This window comes from Phascolarctos cinereus, unplaced genomic scaffold (genome assembly GCF_003287225.1).
Source record: "Phascolarctos cinereus isolate Bilbo 61053 unplaced genomic scaffold, phaCin_HiC Scaffold_5;HRSCAF=322, whole genome shotgun sequence".
NCBI lineage: Eukaryota > Metazoa > Chordata > Mammalia > Diprotodontia > Phascolarctidae > Phascolarctos > Phascolarctos cinereus.
In genome coordinates this window covers 320,246,439-320,269,123 of record NW_027555958.1, presented here as the reverse complement: position 1 = coordinate 320,269,123, position 22,685 = coordinate 320,246,439, and the positions used below count along the sequence as shown (strand labels likewise).

The 22,685-nt window shown below is 39.9% G+C and overlaps 1 protein-coding gene across 3 annotated transcripts in view; it reads left to right on the top strand.

Moving 5' to 3' along the window:
- Positions 1-22,685, top strand: part of ACACA (acetyl-CoA carboxylase alpha) — a 253,708-nt gene that overhangs the window by 113,026 nt on the left and 117,997 nt on the right. For 2 of the 3 annotated variants that reach the window (XM_020991778.2, XM_020991777.2), the window contains 5 exons: positions 262-380; positions 9,155-9,178; positions 11,761-11,904; positions 13,509-13,605; positions 14,373-14,480. In XM_020991778.2, the coding sequence (XP_020847437.1) occupies positions 262-380; positions 9,155-9,178; positions 11,761-11,904; positions 13,509-13,605; positions 14,373-14,480 (492 nt within the window). The remainder of the gene's footprint in view (positions 1-261; positions 381-9,154; positions 9,179-11,760; positions 11,905-13,508; positions 13,606-14,372; positions 14,481-22,685) is intronic. The other variant, XM_078156110.1, reaches the window with a different exon arrangement.

The following is a 22,685-nucleotide window of genomic DNA, read 5'->3' as shown; positions in this document are numbered from 1 at the left end:
AGGATAATATTGTTTGAAGGAAGGTTTATCCTGCAGTTAGGAGCGTCTGCTAGGAGAGGTTTTGTTGCTGTTGGGCTATGCTTATAGAGCAAAGATTGCAACTATGTCAGTGAAATGAAGTGTTACCTGAATGGCTTTGGGAAACCTTTCCTTATGGAAGGCCTGTTTCTTCTATATTTGCTCTCCCTTTCCATTGTTTTTTTCCCATCCTTCTTTTCTCATGAACTCCTCAGGATTAACTGAGGATTACTTTTTAATCAGGTGTATGTGCGGAGGGCCTACATTGCCTATGAACTCAACAGTGTCCAACATCGACAACTGAAGGACAATACCTGTGTGGTAGAGTTCCAGTTCATGCTGCCCACATCTCACCCAAACAGGTAAGCTTGAGTTTGCATGTAAAACACAAGCCATGGGGGGCTGATATAGGAGAGGGGGAGAGGCAGTGTGGTAAGACAGCACTAGTCCATGTGTGCTCCTTTAGGGAAGAAACATAGAATAGACAGGAAACACATTTGAACAGCTGAAGAGTCAATGAACCTTTCTTCTCTAAGCTGCGATCCCAAGAGAGGTGAAATATGATCTAATCAAGACAGAAATTTGGCCTTCCTCTAGTCTTACTCTATTGTTGATATGTTCTCCCAATTTTCTGGAGATAAAGAGCTGTGTGTCTAACATTTTGCTTTCAGGAACTATATGAGATCTGTTTAACTTTGAACTGCATCTGGAATATAGCCAATATTTTGGTGAATTCTATTCCTGCTCTTTGTTGAGGTGGAGGCTGATATAACAGGGCATAGCTTCTCTGAAATCTAGGACCAGAATTAAGACTGTCTTTTAAAACATACTTCAGTTTGGAAATCAGCTCTATGAAAATTTACAAGCCAAGCCAAACTTATTAAATTCAGGAAAAGTTTGTAATTTACTTCTAGCTCTTCCTTTAGAAAACCATTAAAAAGATACTTTTGGAGTGGTACTCCCTAACCAATTTCCTTTTGCTTTAAAATGGACCAATTTCCTTTTGCTTTAAAATGGATGTGTTTCCTTCATGTTTGATACTCATTCATTTTAGCAGTTTTATTTTAGCCACGAAGGTAAAACAATTATACCTAAAATAGCCCCTCCTGTGTTCTGCCATCTTTACCTTGCCTCTGTCATTTCTTCTACTTTATAGCCTTTAGTTCTTCCCCATTGTATGGCAAAGTCTCTTTTCTTTGGGGTCCCTAGCTGCAGACATCTGAAATGGTTTTGTTTTGAATTGCCACTTCACCCAGAGCAGTTGAGCCTCTTACAAGACAAAGACATCTGTGTTGAGTCCACGTGGCCACTGGATGCCACTGTTGCTCCAGCCCCAGGCAGAAAAGGGAGTGTGAGCCGATTCAGCAAAGCACAGCTTCCCTTCTTTGTCTTCACAGATCCTTTTACTTCTTTGCTTCAGAAATACCTTATTTCTAGGAGAGAAAGGCATACATCCCTGATTTAGCCAGCATCTCTTGGTACATTTTTGCCTCTATGGATTTCAGAATCTCATTTTCTAGAAACGAATGGTTGTCCTTCAGCGAGGGGCAGGCTCCTCATGGCACACAGGGGCTCTGCTTTCTGTTTCCTGCATTCCTTGAATAATTGTATAGAGCTGCCTGCTATACTTAATGTTCTTTTATAATTCTCAATACATTCTATTTTTCTTCCTGGTCTCTACTCCAGCTTCTACTGTTGAGTAGTGATTTGTAGACAGATATTCCCATGGTTCCAGAGTTGCCTCTGATTTCCTCCGCCCTTCTGTCCCCATACCTTTCTCTGAGTTCTCTGTTGTAACCTTTTATTTAGGATGTATGGCCAAGAAAGACCAGTTGAAAAATGAGAGATTCTGCTTCTTTTCAGAAGAAAACCATTGTATTCAGAAATCTTTTGCTTCCTAGTCATATGCAACTACGTTGGGGATCTTGGTTAGTCTGGTTGTGGTTTTGAGACTGAAACCAGTTCTTGCCAGTGCTGAGCATGGTACATTCACATAGTTTGTAATATTAGCTGAGCCTTCATGGTTGTAATCCCCTGTCCTTTCTTAGTAGTGTGGGTGCGTGGATGCACGTACACACACACACACACACACACACACACACACACACACACACACACACACACACACACACACACACACATATACACAGAACACATGAACACATTTGTTTAAATTGTCTGTATTTGTGAATTTTGATTGAGCATTATATCTGAAATGATGGTACAGGAATAGAGAGTAATAAAGAAGAATGGAACTATTAGAAACTTTGAAGCTGTGGAAAATTTTTTTCTTCCCCCCCCCCTTTTTTTGAGTGAGAAAGAAGTGTATATGCCATGTTTTGCTTGTAAAATGTTTGGTATGTTACATTTGAAAGTATGATTTGGTCAGACAGTTACCAATTTTCTAATTTAATTTTTCATTAAAATTTTTAAAAAATTTATTAGAAATGAAACTTTAATTTGATAACTATTTATTAAGTGTTTATATGTGTGAAACACTGTGCTAGCCTAGCTGCATGCTGCTAACTTTCAGAAATCTAGGATTTTTTTTTTTACTGTTTCATAAACTTAACTTCTACTTTCTGGGAAAAAAAAATATTTCAACCTTTAGACTTTCACTTGTATCTTTTCTAAGCCTTCTAAAGGGCAAGGAAGAGCAATCAGATGCTTGTTTTTGATCTCCACAGAAATAAATGGATGTTGTTATTAATGCCTACTCCATTTCCTGTCCTCTGAGTTCTACTCGGGATGACAGGAACGTGTCTTCCTCCCTCCCTCTGAAAAATCAACTTGACAAGAAAGGAACTAATAATTTCCTTTGGTGAAAATTCCAGTGCCATCTGGAGGAAGAGCTGCAGCTTGTTCTCAAATTAGAAAGTTGAACTGCCCTGTTTATGCTTAGTGTATAAGAGTTGTAGTGAGCAGAGCCCATAGATAGTTGTTGCATAGTTTTTAGAAATTATTTTGTGGGACTAAATAGTATATGGTGACATATGAACACTTACCTGAAATATTTTACTCCTTGTTCTTAAAAAGAAATGTTTTCATTTTGTGGAAAAAACCAAAAAATTGATCCCTCAGGATTAAAAAAAAAATCAAGCAAACTGATATACGCATCTTGTCTTTCTGAGGTTTTAGCACTTAGAGTAGTCAGAGATCTGGCCAGTAGAATTGAGTGGGCTTTTTGTTGTTGTTGTTGTTAAGTTGTACTATCATAGAAAGACATGGTCTCCCTCCTTTTTGTAGTGTCATCTGGAGAAATTCTTTTTGCTGTTCCTAATATTTTAGTTTAAAGTAGGCAAAAAATTCCTGCCTTGTGATTAGGACCTTCCTTGGTTAGCTTGTAACATGGCCTTCACCTTATAAATTTACAGCAGCCTGGTAAGTGCAAGGTATTGTGGAAAAGTACTGTGGATGCTGTTTGTATTGAAGGTCAGTCTGTGTCTCAATAGGATTTTTTCTGATCTTCATAGAAATAGATGGAATACAAATTATTGCTACTGCAAATGAATGAGGATGGTCTCAGAGGAGAGTGTGAGCCTACCACTTTAGCACGTTATTGAGGAGTCACCATGTTGGCAGTTTACTTTGGTTATGCTTTTTCCTTTATGTTAACTGTGCTTTCTTCTGCACGCGTTAATTCTTCCCTGTAGTATCTTTTTGCCTGTTAGTATGTACATTAATCTGTTTGGGTTTCCATTGATCATTACCAAGTTGGTTGCTGTATTTCCAACTCACTTGTCATGTCTTAGGCTCATCCACCATTAGATTCAGGGTTCATAGCCTTATTCAAGGCAGTTGGCCTTGTAACCCTTTCCTCTTGAATTTCCTTTATTACTTCAGTGATGACTTAAGAAATTCTTGCAAAATTCAGTGTTCTGACACATGTAGCTGAATTGTGCCTTTGCATAAAGATTTCTGCATCTTTTTTCCCCTTTTTTCTCATTGTAAGGGACATATTATGCTTGTGGTCTGGTCTCAAGGTCTAGCTTGCTTTGGTATTTTCTCAGTTTTTTTTCTAGGATGATCTGTGATCAGAGTTAGTATTTGGCACTTGTGAGGAGACCGAATGAGATTCTTCAGTCATTTTGCCATCTACGCATCCCCCTTTTTGGTGCATATGTTACTAGAGCAGCTGCTCTGCACAATGAGCATTTTGCTATTGCCCAGTCTTCCAAATCCTAATTCGTCTTGTCTAAGATTCCATCAGCCCAGATCTTTAGTGAATTCAGTCAGTATTTTACATTGATTAATCCCAGAGCTTGGTCTGTTCCCTTCACCATTTCTTGATGATGAGTGTTAGGAATTGATTCTTCCTTTCCTCTTCCTATGATTTAGGAGTGTGAGTGTGAGTGTGTGTGTGTGAGTGTGAGTGTGTGTGTGTGTGTGTGTGTGTGTGTGTGTGTGTGTGTGTGAGAGAGAGAGAGAGAGAGAGGGTGTGTGTGTGGGGGGGGTGAGTGGGTGTGTCCTAGCACCCAAATCTAGCAGCATTGAGATTCGTTACTCACTGGTTTTGGTGATTTAACAATTGTATACACAAAAAAAAAATGGTTCTGAATGTGTATCTCTCTTCCCCCCTCCCCCACCAATTCATATAATCTTGAAACTCAGGCATATCCTTAGCTTTGTATATATTGGTTATCTTGAAATACTCTGGAAAAAGCAAATCATAATTTAGTCAGTAGGTTGTACTTTCTTTAATGTACATATGTATAGCTCTCTTTAGGTGAGTCTAGGTATAGAGTGCTTTATTACATACATTTACTACTAATATGCATACAGTATGCAGAAAGAGTTGGATTGTTTAGTGTCAGAAACTAAAATTGCCCTACAGTGAACGTTGCTAAACATCTCGCTGTGTTATTCATGTGTAGTTCTGCCTCTTAATCTGTGGCAAGGAGGGTGCTTCAGAGCTGGCATAGGAGATTGAGATATATTCTACTGTGTGTTTGTATTTTTATTTCCTGGTGGAGGAGCCCTGGGTGGTGATTTCTTACCTTATGCTTTTGTCGGTGGAAATTCATGGTTTAGTGAAGTAGGTTTTGAGGTGTACCTTCTCAGCTCTCTGTAGTCTTTAATGTTTTAATTCAGGCACTTTTCTTTTCTTACCTTTTCCCTCCAGAAGAGGTTGGCTCCCCCTCTGCCCCTCGCCCATGCCAGGGGCCAGACCTTTAGGTTGTATCATTGCTCAGATGTCTGTTGGTAGTCTCTGAAACCTTTATATCCTTGGGGAAGGTTAGAGACCATACTCCTTCAATGTGATTAATGTCATTCAGCCCACTGCCATTTTTTAAGGGTTTGGATAATTTTTTATTTCCTGGAGGCTCCTCCCTTCCTTGGCTTGTATTAGGAGACTTTCGTTCTAGCTAACTTGTAGCAATTCATAACAATGGCTTGCATTTGCTTGTAGGCTGAAATGGTCCTGCAGTGTTTGCCTGCTCCATGCATAGTAGTCTATTGATTAGATGCAGGCATCTGGCGGAAGGGAACCTTCTCAGCAGGCTTAAGTGCTTTCCCAAGTGCCCTCTGGGATCAGTCTCTCAACTTCTGGTCTCTGCTGTGTTATTTTGTCACTCTAGACCTGCAGGTTTGGAGAGTTTGGTGTGGAACTCTTCAATCTGTCATTAGGTCCCTCCTTGTTGGAGAAGACTAGCTCATTCCAGGAGGGAAGAAAGAAGCAGAATCCAGGGCACCTGTAAATCCCTGTAGTTTCATGCTGTGGGTTTGTGGCTAATTAGACAGCAGGCAGCAATATTATGTTGTAGCCCTGTTGGCTTGTCCGCCTCAGAAAGTGCAGGATGTTCCAGCAGAGCAAAGACAGGCTTTGAAAGGATGGCAGCCAGATAGAGCAATGATGATTTCTTTCCAAACTGGAGCTTACCAGTGGATTCAGGGCATCTGAGCTGCAAGGGTAGAGAGAGAGAAAACAGTAGGAACAGATCGTCCAAATGGGTTTTATATAGTCCCAACCAACACAAGGAACACAAGGAGACCACCACTGATCACAGCCAGTCAAATTGCTTCTCTTTTGGTAGTGCTGTTAGTGGGTATTCAGCCGACCTCTTCTGATTCTGATTTGCTGCCTGATTTCAGAAGACCTGCCCTACACTGGCTCTGAATCCGAGCTTGATAAAACCAGTGCTTGTTTGTATGTACCACCCTTATTTTCATCTAGAAACTTTTTTAACTTAGGAGAAGGTTATAGGAACATTTTTATACAAGATTTATGTGGGTCCCAATAGAACTTAGTAAAATTCAGTTGAGCTGGAAGGGATGGAAAAAAACTCGGAGAACTTGTAATTCCCTAAGAAGACAGTGTTTCTTAAATTAAGAAAGTTTAGCTAGCAGGCAGCATCCCAGGGTTTGTATTCATGTTGAAGCAGAATCTCTTCTCCAACCACTCAGGGCAGTCAGATCAATAAAATCAAAGGCAAAATTCAAGTATCTCTATTCTTTGAGGTCTATATCAGCATTGAATTGCTGTCCATAGGAACTGAGAATCCAGAAAATTTCAGAATCAGAGGTTTTGACACTATTAGCCTTTGTATCCTCTAACACTCAACCCGTTTGGTGTTCTCATTTACACCTTTTGTAAAAATGGGGGTTATTGGGTGGGTGGGCAGGGATTGCAGCATTGATCCAAACATTATGGCTGAGGAACAACTGGGAGGAAAGTGCCCCTCAGAGTCTAAGCACTGACCCTCATTTGTTTTGAGGAGAGAATTCATATCTCACTTGTGTGTTTGAATGTGGTCTTGATTGTCTGCTCACAGATGACCTCTTTGGGCTCTTTATATGCAGTGTGAATGTGCTGTGTATATATGACAGTCTCTTGATTTTTAACGGCATAAAAGTACACTTGACTTCTCTGCAACCCTCTTTTTGTTGTTTATTATTTTGCACAGGCCACAAACTGGTTTTCTAGTGTGCTACCATAATGCCCACTTTGCTGTTTTCTTCTGTTAAATATTCTTACATTGATTGGAATGTCCTTTTTCAAAATACCAAAGAATGTAGTTCTCAGGAGAGGCATAGATCAGAAAATGCTTCAGAAAATAGTTTTCCTTTTTTCCCTGCCCCCTGAAGTTCGTGTTCTACAAAAGAGGAGAGATGAGCACTAAAATTACCCCATAATTTGAGACTGTCACTTTAAAAATTAGAGATGCTAGAGCTTATATTTTTGCCCTATATAGTGCAGATGGTAAAAATTCCTAAAACAAGGTAGTTGGGGACACCCTACAGGAGAGGGAGAGTTGTTCCTGAATGTGATTTTATATTTTGTTTTCATTTTAGTTTCTGCTGTAGTAGAAACTCAGCCTTCATCCCAAGAAGATTTAGAGTAACTGACTGTGTAGTGAGAGCCCAAAGCAGTGAGACCCCAGAGTCTGTGTTAGGTGCAAAAGCAGTGAGACCTCAAAGGGTCTAATGGAGTGGTACAATTAGAATGGATTGCACCGCGGTCTGAACGGCCGAAGCGTAGATGAATCCAGCCAGAGGTTGTTTTGGTTGTGGGATGCTTCTTTTCCTATTCTGAGCCCTGGCTGTGTTATTACTATACTGCATCCTTTTTTGCTTTGTCAAAGGATAGTTTACCTGTGTTTTTTCACTTATTCTCTGGCATTGCATCTCTAGTAATTTTGAACCATGTGCTTCCTCTCCCTGGGTGTTAATATGGACAAGGGCTTGCCGACCAAGCACCTTTTCTTAGGACTGAAATCATTCCCATAGGAGAGATTCCAGGAGTTTGGTCACATCCCAAAACAGTACAGGTTCTTCTTCACGTATTTGTTCTAGGAAAAGTTACTCCTGCTGTCTTAGGAATTCACTTTGTATTATACGTTTGATGCAAAGAGCATTGCTAGCCACAGATCAAATGCTGTTGTACTGCTTGTGTGCAGTGATATGTCACAGGCTTTTATTTATATATCCAGCTCAATCTATGCTGTTTCTTTCACTGCCAAAGAAAGTGCATCATTTCCTTCCCTCTATTCTCCTGCCCACATATCATGAGCACCACCCACTATGTTCTTTCTGCCCATTAAGTCCTTTGTGTGCTAGAAAACCCTAATAGCAAATTAAGGGCTAATAGAATCCTTTGCCCTCTCATAGGACAGTGTTAGGGGATAAGGTGTCTTTGAACCAACCCTTACCACACCCCAAAAAGATGGGTAGTAAGTGTCACTTTGCCTTTTGAACACTAGGGAAGCTGATTTACTTTATCCATTTGAGAAGATAAATAACACAAGACTGTGTTTTGTATTTTATTAAGTTTCTCGGGTCCTTACTTTTCCATTTCCACTCCATGTTCTAATCTCTTAACTTTGGTTCTGGCACATTGTTTATGAGAACATTCTAGTATTCACCAGCTTTGTGTTCTGTGACATTTTTGTTCTTAATGTGACTAGGAGCTTAGCTCCCCATAGTTAAGATGCAATTATTGTCCTGTGTTTTTTATTGATTATTCCGTACTTATATAATGTTATGTAGTCACATATGGTCAGTGTTCCTATATTCTCTTGGCTTCTTTTAAGGTCTTGTAGTCCCACTGGTTTTCTTTACCATTTTGGGAAGAAGGGTGTTAGTTACAAGACCAGAAGGGGCAACTGGGGACCTAAACTCCTGGATTCCTTCCCTTTGAGAATGGCCTGTCCACCCATTACCTATTCCTAGAAGAGCAGGCAAAAAGAGAGGAAGCTGCCCAGGCCTTCCCTATTATTCTTTACTAGTTCTGTAAAAGCTAGTAGAAGATTTTCTAGCACCATTGTGCATCTGTTTTGCAAGCACTGATCCTCATACTAAGAGCTTTCGGTGTGCACCCTGTCGTATGGTTTAAATGAGTTTGCAAAAGTCTATGCTTCACCACTACATGGTATTATTCTTTGTAATAGAACTTTAGAAGAAAATACATTCTGTGTGACTCTTTATACCAACAGCTGCTGTGGTAAACTAGGTCAGGAGGCATGCCTCTTTGGAGACACTCTGGAGGTTGAGGGGTAATGATCACTTAATTTAGTCTGATGAATACCAGAGCTGCCAAACAGGAGCTCTTTGCTACTGGTCTGTATCTGCTCTGACGGTTCTTTTATTGTGGCTTTCACTAACCTATCAGTAACTAACTGTGGTTGTTTAATTACAGAGGGAACATCCCCACGCTAAACAGGTACCGTATGTTTAGTTTCTTTTCCAATTAAAAGTGCTTTTTATAACTTAGAATTAGTGAAACGAAAAAGCAATAACTTGACTTGCTAATATGTTTGCCTTCCCCAGGAAATCCTGATCTCCCCTTTGGACACACTAAATTATAATTCTCCCTGTTTGGAAAACATGTGTTCAGCTTTTCTTACAGCTGCTTAAAAGTACTTAAGTGAACAGCCTGTCTGGAAAACTCTGCAATGGCATTTAACAGAGAGTGTACAGATAGATACAGTGTCCCGATATATAGCTTTGCTGGAAACTTCCTCTTGCTGAGCCCTCTGGTAGGGAGTTTAAGGGTTTGGGGAGGAGAACCTCTAAAGCTTCTCCTGTCCTTGTAAAGGACTTCTTGTTTTTTTCATCTCCTTATGTTCCTCCTATTCAAGGAAAGCAAATCCAGAAATAGCTGATCTCATGTTTCATCAGATTGTGAGATTTCCCTAAAATTAAAATATAAAAATATCATGGTTTTAATGATGTTGATATTGAGGTTTATTGTTTTGTAACTTGATTAAAGCTGGAGAAGGATGTTTAAGATAAGTAAATCTCTGAAGATATTATGAACTAATATAATTCAAATAAAATACTAGTTTGTCTGCTTCCTTCTCCTCCTAAAATAAGTGTGGCTCCCATGATTTAAGCCAAAGAGGTTATTAATTCCTGCTGGAATCCAATCTACACAATGACATGGGACAAGATAGTAACCAACATTTTGCTGTTATCCCTAATTTTCCCCCAATATCAGGTGATGAAAATAACTTAGAATTGACTTTTGGAGAATCCAGAAAACCATGTGTTGGTTTTCCTCATCTGTTTCTGCTGGGGAGTTGAGTTAACCCTGTACTACCTGCATCTTGCCACTGTGGCTGGTGTGGCAATAGAGGTAGCTCAGAGATTTATCTTCCCTGGTGTTCTTTAGATTGAAGAGATCTTTAACCCTTTGTTTGCTGCAGGCTTAACCTCTCCAGAGGGTAATTCCTCTAAATTTCATCTTTAACTTTTATTCCTTTCATGTCTAATGACATGTTGGTAGAAAAGAGACTTTTAAGGCCTCAAGAACTTGTTCCTTTACTGGCTACACCAAGTGATGCTAGAGAAAAGGAGGCTGATACTAAGAAGTTGCATTTTTCTGTGTTCATATTAATAATGGATTTCAGTGTCGAGGAGGTACCTTTTTAGGGCTTGATGGGAGCTACAGTTATATGTTTCATAGTATCAGTGCTTGCCCCTCCCTCAGCTTTTCTACTTCCTGATACTGACAAAAGATGAAGCACCTTTTTCATAGTCCTCATTTGCCCAAGGAAAAAAACCTGGAGTGTCAGTCTGTACAGCCTGTGTGAACAGCACTCCTTTCCTATAAAGAATTCCATTACCTTTTATGATGATGATTTGCAACAATGTGCAGCACGCACCAAAAGTCCACATCACAGTCTGTCTCCTTTTCCTCCGCTTGCCGCACTGCAGGTGGTACACTTCAAGGAGAACTTTCCATTTGTACCCCAAAGTTACAGTATCATTGTATTGCCCTGTAGCCACTTAGCTCTGTTCAGAAGGTTTGCTCAGAGATTATATTAAGCATAGTTCTGGAGGCATCCCAGACACTGAGCTCTTTCCCAGAGCCTCTCTATGTTTGGAAGTACTTTCTATTGTTTGTTTATCAGCTGCTGCTGAGGAGTATCATAGAATATATGTATCCAGTGTACTTTTAAAATGTACACTTTGGCTCAGTTCCCTTCAGGCTTCTCTGTTCAGCTGTTTTGCAGATTTACTTGTACATTTTGAGACCCATGCTCTGTGCTTCTGTTAAGTCATAGTGAATTACAGAGAGGATTCTGTATAGGTGTCAGTGCTATGGTGAGCCTGTTTAAAATGAGGAAAAGGGGCAGTTACAGTTTGGTGCTGACAGTTTCAAAATAAAATCCTCCCACCCCCAAAAGAAGTAGGGGGAGAATAATGGCTGTCTGTCAAACTGTGGAAGGAGCAAGCACTTCTTTCTTTTTTTTTTAAGACAATAACTAGTTCTGTAAATAATGTTGTTGGTAATGATTTACTAAACCTTTTCAAATGCTTTAAACTAGAGTTGTCCTTGTATGTATCTGTGAACCCTTACTTTGTTAGAATTCCCGAAAGAAAAATGCTTTGGGCATTGCGTAATAACAGTTTACTTGCTTGCTGATTTCTCCCTCTCAAAGGAGATATTTTGGGGGGGGTGGAAGGTGCAGGATGGTTTTTTAACCCCAAGTATGCTACTAAACTCATTAGTAGCATGAAACCACTATGCTGTTAGCTCTGACGGGAAAGATTTCGTTAGATAACTTCTGAGATGAGAAAACACATATTTGTGCTTGGGAGTAGCTTGAATAAAAGGGTTAACGTAAATATAATAAAGACATTAGTGTCTGGAATGGGTAAAAAACCAGATCTGGCCTGCCACCTGACCTTACTTAAGAGTACTCTCCCGTCCCCCCCTTTCTGTTGTTGCTCTCCCTCTCCCAGAACCACCCTCCCCTCCCCTCCTCGTCTAATGGACTTGCTTAAATCGCCATTTAGAATGTCCTTCTCCTCCAACCTCAACCACTATGGCATGGCTCACGTAGCTAGTGTCAGCGATGTACTACTGGACAACTCATTCACTCCACCGTGCCAGAGGATGGGCGGGATGGTTTCTTTCCGGACTTTCGAAGACTTTGTCAGGTAAGAGGCTTTGGAGATTGTTGTCTCTCTAGGGGAGAAATGGGTTCCTTTGTTACACTGTTTTAGTTTTATTCAAAGAGTTACTGTATCTTAAAATTGTCAAGGGATAGGGTTGGACAGTTCACTAAGTGTAAACAAATAATGAAAGTGTAGGGAAATATTAAGAGTTGTAAACTAAAAGAACTTTTGAGTACCAGCTCACATTTATGACATCAGCAATGTTAATAAAACCAAATGCCAATAAAGCTATGGGGGGAAAGGTATGCCTATATCGTGCCAATTACAATGCATCTTAAAGAAATAATATATAAGGAAATAAAAACTGACCTGTTTGTACAAAGCTATTCATAGTTGCATTATAAATCATAGCAAAAAAAATATATAGAGCTAACTGAAATGCCCATGGTTGGGGAATTGCCAGATGTATTGGTAGGCCAATGCAATGGAATATTACAGACTGACAGTGACATAAATGTGGACATGCACATTGTATGAAGTAGTGCAGAATTAGGCAGGGTGGCAAATTGGACTATAAGGGTATTTCCTTATCGCACAAATCTGTTGGTGGAACCAATCCTAATAGAGCTGGAAGTGACCTTCAAGGTTAAACATCCTTTTGCAGATGGGAAAACTGAGGCCTAGAGAGGGTAAAGTTACTTGGCCAAGGTCACATTCTGAGGAAGTGGCATGCCTGGGGTGTAAAGGTTTTTTGTTTTGTCTCTGATACTGAATTGACATGCATCTACTTTTTTTGGTAAAGTTAATTAAATTTATCAGTGGAAAAAAAATGAACACTAGATCCCTAAAGTAACCTTGAAGCCTGATACTTCTGGTGAATGTTCCCTGAGAAAGGGTCATGACCCCTCTCTGCCTTTCTACTTAGTTTTATTCTCACTCTGGCTATGCTAGGCTAGACTCTACTTGTATCATGAGACTGGTCAGAGGAAAAGAAACGAACAAAAAAAAAATCATCTTTTCCTCATGAGCCAGGAGCAGAAGGAGCTTTCCGCTCTGTGATGAGTGAAATGTCAGGAGAAATTAAACACAACATGAGAGTCAGTCCCACCAGAGACGATACATCTTTTGATTAAATGCATTCAGCATCTATCTCTTGCTGTATACTGATGCATTATGCTAGGGGGAGGGGCAATTACACTGGTCTGTCGCTGCCTCAGACCCGGGCTTTTCTGTTACTTGTAGATTGATGATGACAGCAATGCTTGTATCTTACATATGAAAAGAAATGAAGCTTTTAGATCATTCTTTTTTTAAGAGGAGATACATATACATATACATATATATGTATGTATGTGTTTGTGTGTGTGTGTATGTATATGTGTATATATACATACATACATACACACACACACACACACATACGTTGTTTATTAATGTTTAAATAATCCATCCTCCTAATTTCTGCCACTTGTTGAAATTTTGCATGTCACCTTTATTCACTGGTGACTCTGTCCAGCTGGCTTTTGAGCCCAGGGTTAGAGATGATGCTTTCCTGGCAGAGCTGGGATCGGCAGGGTTAGCTTGCTGCCCCTGCAGGTGACCTGAGGTTGAGTTTTTATGGTAATTGTTTCTCTGGTGCATTTCAGAATTTTTGATGAAGTAATGGGCTGTTTCTGTGACTCCCCACCCCAAAGCCCTACATTCCCTGAGGCGGGCCACACTTCGCTGTATGATGAAGATAAGGTATGGTGCCTTCCCTTGGGGAGGTAGATTTCTTGCCGCTGATGTAGGGTTTGTACAATATGTAGTAGCAGTTTGACTACCATCCTGGCTTTGGAACCTGATGAGGATTCTTTTTTAACTTGAAATAGGGACAGCAGAAGAGACACGACATATTTATCCTCACTGTCTCTGTGTTATGTTTGAATTGTGTCTGAAAACCCCTGGGTTTGTGTTCTCTTCCAGTCAAATGATAGAGTGCAAGCTTCTGGATTAGAGGAAAGATAGGCTTTTGGTTTCCCCCTCTGTTATTTCCCTTTCTCTTTTTAGCAGACTAATTGCTTCAGCCAGTTTTTCTCTGTTAGTTTGTTCATTCTGTGACTAGAAATTCCCAGTATTCAATAGATTGTAGAAAAGAATTCATTCAGAAGATTTCCTTCTCTTCTTGGTGTCCTTCATCAAAATGAGAAGATGGCAATTTACTGAAGTCTCATTTTATAGATGAAAAATTAAGGCATAATCCAGGAACCCTAAAAATCAGGATTTTTAATTTCTTTTGCCTAGTGCGTTTGTTGTATGAAGCAGTTTTCATCCTTGCCTAGGTATGTTTGTAGTTGGGCAGCCATTTACATCTGTTTGTCAGCTGCCTGTTGAGCAAGGCTGAAGTAGCTTTGCCTCTGTACGTAGGGGTACCTCTGTGTGTGTGTGTGTGTGTGTGTGTGATCACACCTCTCCTGATTCTCAATTAGTCATCTTATAACTTCTTGTTGGTATGTGTGCTTGGATTACAGGCTGCCAGGGATGAACCCATTCACATCCTGAACGTGGCCATCAAGACTGACTGTGACATTGAGGATGACAGACTAGCAGCCATGTTTAGAGATTTTACTCAGCAAAATGTGAGTCCTTGGTTGGATGGTGTCTGGTGGCCCTTTCTCTGCTGGCTCCCTAGGAGAGCTGTTGCTGTCTATGGCTGTGCATTTCGGATCTTGTTGCTCCTAAGAATGATCTGTCTCTGGGCCTTCATCCAGTAAGCCAACAAATGGCCCTGTAGCACTTTGGCCCTTTATTGGAGTTCTACTGATAATAAGAATAGTCATGGACTCATGAAAACTTGAAGTTCAAAGGGACCTCAGTGGTGATGTAATCCATCTTGTACCAGAAACATCAATCCCTGTTATAAAATTCTCCAAAAGTGATTATCCAGCTTCTGCTTGAAATACTCCAGGGACAGAGAACTCTGTCTTCTGAACAAGTTTAGGCAAGTTTGGGACAGTGCTAATTGGTAAAAGATTCTTATGTTGAGCCAAATTTCGCCTCTCCCAAACAGAAGTTGATAGCTCTGTAGCTGGAAGGATCCTCGGAGACCTTCTTGTGCAGCCCCTTCATATTACAGATGAGGAAACTGAGAAGTAGGATGTTAAGGGACTTGCCCAAGGTGACACAGGTAATAGGCATCTGAGGCAGGATTTGAGCTCAGATCCTATGATATCAGAGACGCTATGCTATCCTTTTTCTACTCATAAGTCTTAGTTCTGCCCTCTGAGGCCAAACAGGACATGTCTAACCCTCTTTCCAGTGAGATTTCAGTACTCCATATTACAAGGATGTGTGATTTTGTTGTTATAGCCAATTTCTCTTCTAGTGCCCATCACAGCCCTTCTTTTTCTTAACGGATTATCTTCGTGCGTTGTTGGGGCCAGCATGCTGAAAAGCCTCTCTAAATTTAATTAAGCTGATCCTTGGATAGTAATCATATAGTCAGTACTTGAAGCCTTTCAGCTCAGCGTGTGACTGGCTAGCACTTGTACTGGGCTGACATAGCCTTTGAGAATCCTGAGGCCATTTTCATGCCATGATGAGTCATTGGAGAACTCTAGTGGAGGTTGAAGTATTCAAATATTGATATATTGAACCATGTTTGGTTCAGAATGAGAGTAACAGAAATATAATAGGTTATGTCTAAACTCTTAAAGGAAATTTTTTTCCCTTGATACCAGTAGAACTAATAAATGAATTAGCTCTCCTTTTAATTCACCACTTTGAATAATGGACTCACCATCCAGGAAAAAAAAATTCTTAGGAATGAGCACTTGCTTCTGTAGAAGTGTTTGATTCATCAGTTTACTGTCACAGCACATCCCAGGAATGTGGGCCACAGAGGTGGTGAAGGAGTCTGGAGACTCTTATCATTTCCTAGAAAGGAAAAATCTCTGTGGCTTGTTGATAAGCTAGTTGGGGTACCTATAGGTTATAGATGTATCCTTGAGGCTGAGGCTGAAAAACCTACTTTCTCCACGGAATGAATTTTGGATTTTGGGGTATTCCAAAATTTATATCTTACTTTAAATTTTGAATGTTGTTAGGACAGATAGTGCTGGAACTATTTACTTGACTCCTGAATTAAAGTGTATAGTCCTGACCTCACTCCCAAACTTTGTTCCATAGTGTTAGTTGATAAGTGTATTTCCACTTGAATATAATAGCATGAACTCAACCTTATCGTTAACAGAAGTCATCCTCTCAACTCCCATCTATGTTTCTGGTTATAATCCTTTTCCTGTTTGTGTGTAGGCTTAAAAGTTTCCAGTCATCTTTTATTCCTCCTTATCCCACTAATATTTAGTTACTAGGTATCTCTTGTATTCATGTTTTTCTTCCTTTGCCATAACCTTAGGTTGTGCCACATGCCTAGATAATGGCTGCATTGTCCTGCCACTAATCTATCTGCCTTTCCTATACAATACCACAAAAGTAGTCTTACTAGATAACACTTCCATCTTGCCATTTCCCTGATCAAAAACTTGCAATAGGCCTGTTGCCAGAAGGGTAAATTCTAAAATCATTAACTTGACATTTAAGGTATATTTGACTATGACATTCTCTTCTAGTATTAACTTATGCAAAATTGTCACTCCAACCAAAGTGAACTTTGCTCCAAACATATACTAGGATTTCTTGCCTTCTCACCTTTGTTCATAATATTCTTTTAACGTGAAATATTTTATCCCACTTTCTTTCCCAATCCAAATCCTACCTCTTTTTCAAGTTTTAGCTTATATCTCCTCTCATCAGTGAATATTTTCTGGATAACACTGTCTGGGAATTCTTGTCTAATTCTAGATCCCCATCAGACCTTAGAATTTTAGAGCTGAAAGGGTCCTTGAAGATCACCTTAATCCCCTTCCTCATTTTGCATATACAGAAACTAAGGCTCAGAAATATTAAATGACTTGCCTGTAGTTTCATGCAGCTGATCAGTTACATGACCATCATCTACCCTCATATCCCCTGGCTCAGGCTCTACTTCTTCTTCTTCCTCTTGATTATGCTTTCTCCCTGGCACTGGTCAGTCCACAAATGTTTCATTGATAATAACGCTGCATGTGCAGTTTTGTATTGGCTCTGTGACTTCATTGTTGAAAAGGAAGTCCTGGTGAGAAAGAGCCTTCTGACAGTGGGGATTAGTGATCCTGTTAGTGTTGCCTGGGTCATAGCCTGAAGATTAGAGCTTTTGACCTGGAAGTGGGCTAAGCCAGTCCCTTCCTTTGACTAATAGATGGGAAGTATCTCACCCAGGCCAGCTCTGCAGCCAGCATGTATCCAAGGTAACATCTGAATCCATGGCTTCCCGATTTCAAGGCGAGATCTTTGGTCTCTGTACCACATTGCTTCTGTATTTGTTTAGTTCCATATAATTTATATAGGGGAATTATTTCATTTACACTTAACAGCCATGATATGGTAGATGGAGCACTGATGTCAGGGTCAGAGGGCCTGGGTTCAAATCCTACTTCTGTTGGTCACTGTGTGACTTTGGATAAACCAGTTACCTTCTCTGGGTCTCAGTTTTTCACTTGTAAAATTGGAGGATGGAGGGAAGGTAAGGACTAGATGACCTTTAAAGGCCCTTCCAACTCTAAATCTGTGATCTTACGACTGTTTTTATATAGCCTGAATTGCTATTATTCCAGTTTTACCGATGAAGATAAGTAAAGCCCAAGAAGTTCAGAAACTCTCCTACCATCATATACATGATTAGTAAGTGGAGAAGGCAGGACTATAACCCAGATCTTTTAGCAGTTAGTTTGTTGAGCCTACTGTTTTTAATACACTTGAATACACTTGATGAGTACATTCCTGAAACTGTTTAAAAACAAAAATAAGAAGGCATATGACATGGTACCTGTCCCAAGGAGGTGTTAAGACATGCATAAGCAAAGGTAATATTACTAGGTGGTATGTGATAATTGCTGAATAAGTATCATCATTGAGGAGCTGCTATAAGAGTTCATACCATGTCTTACACTTTGTAGATGCTTAATATTTACTTACTGATTGTTCCAGGGAAATTGGTGGCTGAGTCAGATATTTAAATGAGGCCTATAACGTGCCTCAGCTTTGCATATTTCATACCCCACAAATCTTTCACATTTTAGTAAAGATTAGTTTGTGTTTGAACTGATTGTATAGTCTGAATTAGAGTGGGGACAGAGTAGAGAGAATGGGCATCATCAGAGAAGGAAGAAAAATGAAGAAAAGCCTTTGAACCCTGGAATGTAGTTCTTTGGAGGTGGTCTCTCCTCCCCCCTCCCCACCAGAAAAACATCCCACACAACCCCTTTTGTGATTAAGGTGGCAGCAATGGAAAATTCACTTGAAATAGGTGGCAGAAGGATCATCTCTCTGAGAGCTGGGCCTATACCTTTTAATCTCAGAAGTTATGAAAGTCACATCTTGGCATTTGAGATAATAATTACTTGTGCTCAGTTCCATAACTAAATCCCAAATTCACGTCTTGCATTAACCTCCTACTCAGACTATTGGTGTCACTTATTTTTGCCACTTTGGGTACACATTGTGGCACTGAAGCATTGAGCGGCAAGAATGTAGCAGCATCTTAAAGCCCTGCTGTCATTAACAAGTCACCGTTACCACCTATTTGAAAAGGAACTTCAAGTTTATGAAAGAATTATTTGGTCTTCATAATAGCCCTATGAGGTAGGTGAGGCAGATATATTTTTCCCGTTTTGTGGATGTGGAGGCAAAGGTTTAGGTTAATATCCTGAACACTTCCATACTCCTTGTTATATTAGGCACTGTAGCAAGCATGGAAAAAACATAGAGGCTGGGTTTGATTTTTTTTGATATAGCTAATATTACATACCTACACCTGTTCAAACAAGAGCTGAAAACCCTTTCATAGATTTTTGTGGCCCGTGATTTATTCATTTTAGGAAATTCCCCATGGGAAACTTCTTCTTCCAATTCAGAGCAACGTCTTCTGGGACACACTGAGAGGTTAAGAGACTTGAGCCTGGGTCATCCTGACTGGGGCTGATTTTTCTCCAGTCAATCAACAAGTGTTTATTAAGCACTTAATATTCCCCAAACTTGATGCTAAGAGCTGAGGAAACAAAGAAAGCCAATGACAGACCCTCTCAAGAAATGGACTACCAGTGGTGAGGCCTGGGAACTGAGTGGAGTCCTAACGGAAGCCGGACAAGCTAGGGGTCAAAAGTGAAGGAGGAGAGTGTTCCAGGAATGGGGAGAGAGCCAGTGCAAATGCATAGTCAGGAGACGTAGTGTTGAAGAAACAGTAAGAAGACTGTTGGAGAGTGTATAGAGGTGAGTAAAGAAGACTGGAAAGCTCCAAAGGAGCCAGGTTATGAAGGGCTTTAAAAGCTAAACAGAGCATTTTATATTTGATTGTGGGGGTAAATGAGAAGCCACTGGAATTGATTGGAGAAAAGGGCTGGGGTAACATGATCAGACTTGTACGTAGGAAGATCACTTTGTTAGCTGAGTGAAAGATGGTTTGGAGTGAGGAGACACTTGAGGAAGGAAGACCAATTGGAAGACTATTTTCAGTCGTCTAGGTGAGAGGTGAGGGGATATGTGTTAGAGATAGGGTGAATGTAAAAACCACAGGATCTGACAACAGTATGTTGGATGAGTGCTGGTGGGGAGTAGAGGATGACACTGAGCTTGTGAGCATGATGATATTGCCCTTGGTAGTGATAGGAATATTGAGAAGAGGGGAAGGTTTAGGGGAGAAGATACCGTGTTTTGTTTTGAGCAGGTGGGATTTGAGATGCCTAGAGGACATTTAGTTCACAGTGTCTAAGAAGCAGTAGCGCAGGCTCTAGCTCTTAGGGCAGATATCAGGTCTGGATATATAGATCTGGGAATCGCCTGTGTGAAGATGAGAATTGGAGGTCACTAAGCAGGATTGTATAGAAGGAAAAGAGAAAAGGAGCCAGCACAGAGCCTTGGAGGGCCATCCAGAGTTAGTAGACCTGACCTGGATGAACATCTAGCCAAGGAGGCTAAAAATGAGCACTCGGACAAGTAGGAGAACCAGGAGAGTGCAGTCACATAAACTCAGAGGAGGGGTATGTAGGAGGAAGAGAGGGTAGTCAGAAATGTCAAAGACATTCAGGAAGGATGAAAAGGCCATCTGGATCTGGCAATCAAGAAGTCATTTGTGTCTTTGGAGAGACCAATTTCAGTTGAGTGATGAGTTGAGAAGCTGGATTGCAAAAGGTTTAGAAGTGAAGTGAATGAGGGGCACCCTGCAAACTCAAAGATAACAAAAGGTGGGAATGGTCAGGGTTGGAGGGGTTGTGGGAATTTATACACACTACTGATACATTATTGGTGAAGCTGTAAATTGATAGAACCATTCTGCAAAGCAGTTTGTAATTGGGCAAATAAAGTGAGTAAAATGTCCATACTCTGATCCAGAGATTCCATTACTAAGCATCATATTCCTTGATAAGAAAGCACTCTTGATCCTTTAGCAAGTAAAAAAATTCCCTTTTCTTTTGAAACATGGAGTGGAGGAGACAGGGGCAGGTATCTTAAGTGATAAGATGGGGAAGAGAGAAGAGGGAGCTTTTGGTAAATAGACACAATCATTTTGGTGAAGTATGAGTTTGGAGTCTTGAGGACAGATGTGAAGTTTTGGAATAACCACTATGGAAAAAGGGACAATAAAACAATTAGACATAAATAGAATGTTTGCCTTGCTGCATTGAGATCCCAGTTGAAATTATGTAGGATTAATTTGTAGTGGATCCATTCAGCACAGTTCTATGGTTTTCTCCATCTTCATTCACTATCAGAAATGGATGGTGGGTTATGATTAGCAAGGTGTGATTGGTGGTAGCATAAAAGGTGAAAGGTTTTAACTGTAGTTGAACTGATTCACCAAAGGGTCAGGGAAGGGAAGGGAGGGAGAATGCAGCCCTTGCAGGATTGATGGCCTGAGCAGGAACTGAAGGTCACAGTGAGGACAAAGAACAAGGTTGGAGGTGATAAGGAATAGGGAAAGGTGGAATGACAAATGATTATGATTAATTAAAGGAATTTTGGAGTTCATGGACATAAAAGTTGAAACACATGGGTGAAGTCAATGTCAAGATTATGTATTATTCTGTGTAGCTGAGATATAGTGGAGGAGTAGATTGTGGCCCACTGTACTTTCCTGTTTATTGTCTTCATAGGTAGTATCTTCTTAAAAATTCTTATTACAAATTTGTAGCATTGAGAGAATACAAGAATTATTGCCCCACTTTAACAGACCAGTAAACCTAGGCACAGACAACTAAAGTCATTTACAAAATCCCTATTTCTCTCAGAAGCCGGTAGCAGAGCTAGGAGCTAGATCCAATTTCCAGAGTTCTGGCTTAGAGATAATAGCAACAATTCGGCTGGGACTGGTTGTCTCTAAAGTTGTGCTTGTCCAGGGGTATTTGATGCTTTCTCCCTCTCTCTTTTTAAAAGAAGACCATAAAAAAAGGTGAAATGAAAACTAGTTTTGTTTTTCATTTGTGTGATCATGCTTGAGGCACTTTAGGGGAAAAAAAGTTTTAAAAAAAATGCACACACATTAAACTATCAAATAGGTTGATCCAAATTGTCCAAATAATCTTCTAGTCCCAGCATGTCTTTTTTTTTTCTCTCATAGAAATTAGGATCATATATTTGTAAATGACTTGTGGAGGAGATTGAAGCAGTCAGTGTAAATGGAGTTTCTCCAGGTGCTGACGCCTAATCGCTGGGTAATAGCTGTGGACTTGCTGTGAGACCTGCATTATTACAATGTAATCAGAGTCCTGTTGCTCTGCTGTTATTGTCAGCCACTTGTGGAATTTTAAAAGCAATAACAATTTTGATTTTAAATCACGGCGTTATTAAAGTTATTTTCTTTGCTTGCCATGAACATAGCTGCTGATGCTTGTGTTTGAAGGGCTTAGCCTTAGCTGAGTGTTTTATTGGTGCTGGAAGGAATGGTTCTGTTTCTGAATATGTTAAGAAGCTAAGAGGTCCTTTCTCCTTTCTTATTTTTCTTGTTATCATCAATTCTCAATTATCCACGCTAATAGGCGGGTCACAAATAATCCAGAAAAATAAACCATCACTGATCTGTTTGGGGAAGACATTATTACATTTCTAATTCTCATTTTTTAAGCCATTAAAATTATTTCTATTTCTGAGCACACAGCAGCTGACAGAATGAGAGATGACCCAGAAACATGTCGGATTGTAGGGAAAAAGCTGGTTTAAAAAAAAAATTGCAGTGGTTCATCCACATGTTGGCTGTTAGAAATTAGCTATGTGGACAAATTTGTATTTGTCAGAATGGTAACAGATATAAGAGATGGCTGTCTGGGTGGGGATGGATATATTTAGAAATGAAGGTGGTATAAATACAAAAGATAATAAGAAAATATTGTAAAGGAATTATAACCAAGGGAGAAGGACAAGCTAATATCTGGATTAAAAATACTTTTTTTGTGATGAAAACTCAGAATTTATTTTTACTATTTTTATTGTTTGATTACTTTTCTTAAGTCATTAGATTGGTAGCATCATCTTATTCCTTATGGCCACGTAAATTCTAAAAGGTCTATATTAAATTATCACATTAATGGTCCCCATATCTTTTGAGATCAGTGAGCAGGATAGCATCTTTATTCACAAAAGGGGAGGCTAAGGCCTGGGAGACAAGAATTATATGAAAGGCCAATGTGAAGAATACTGGCCTCTGCTGACTGTCAAGTGCTAGTGGGATCCATGTATGTAAGAGATGGTGTTGG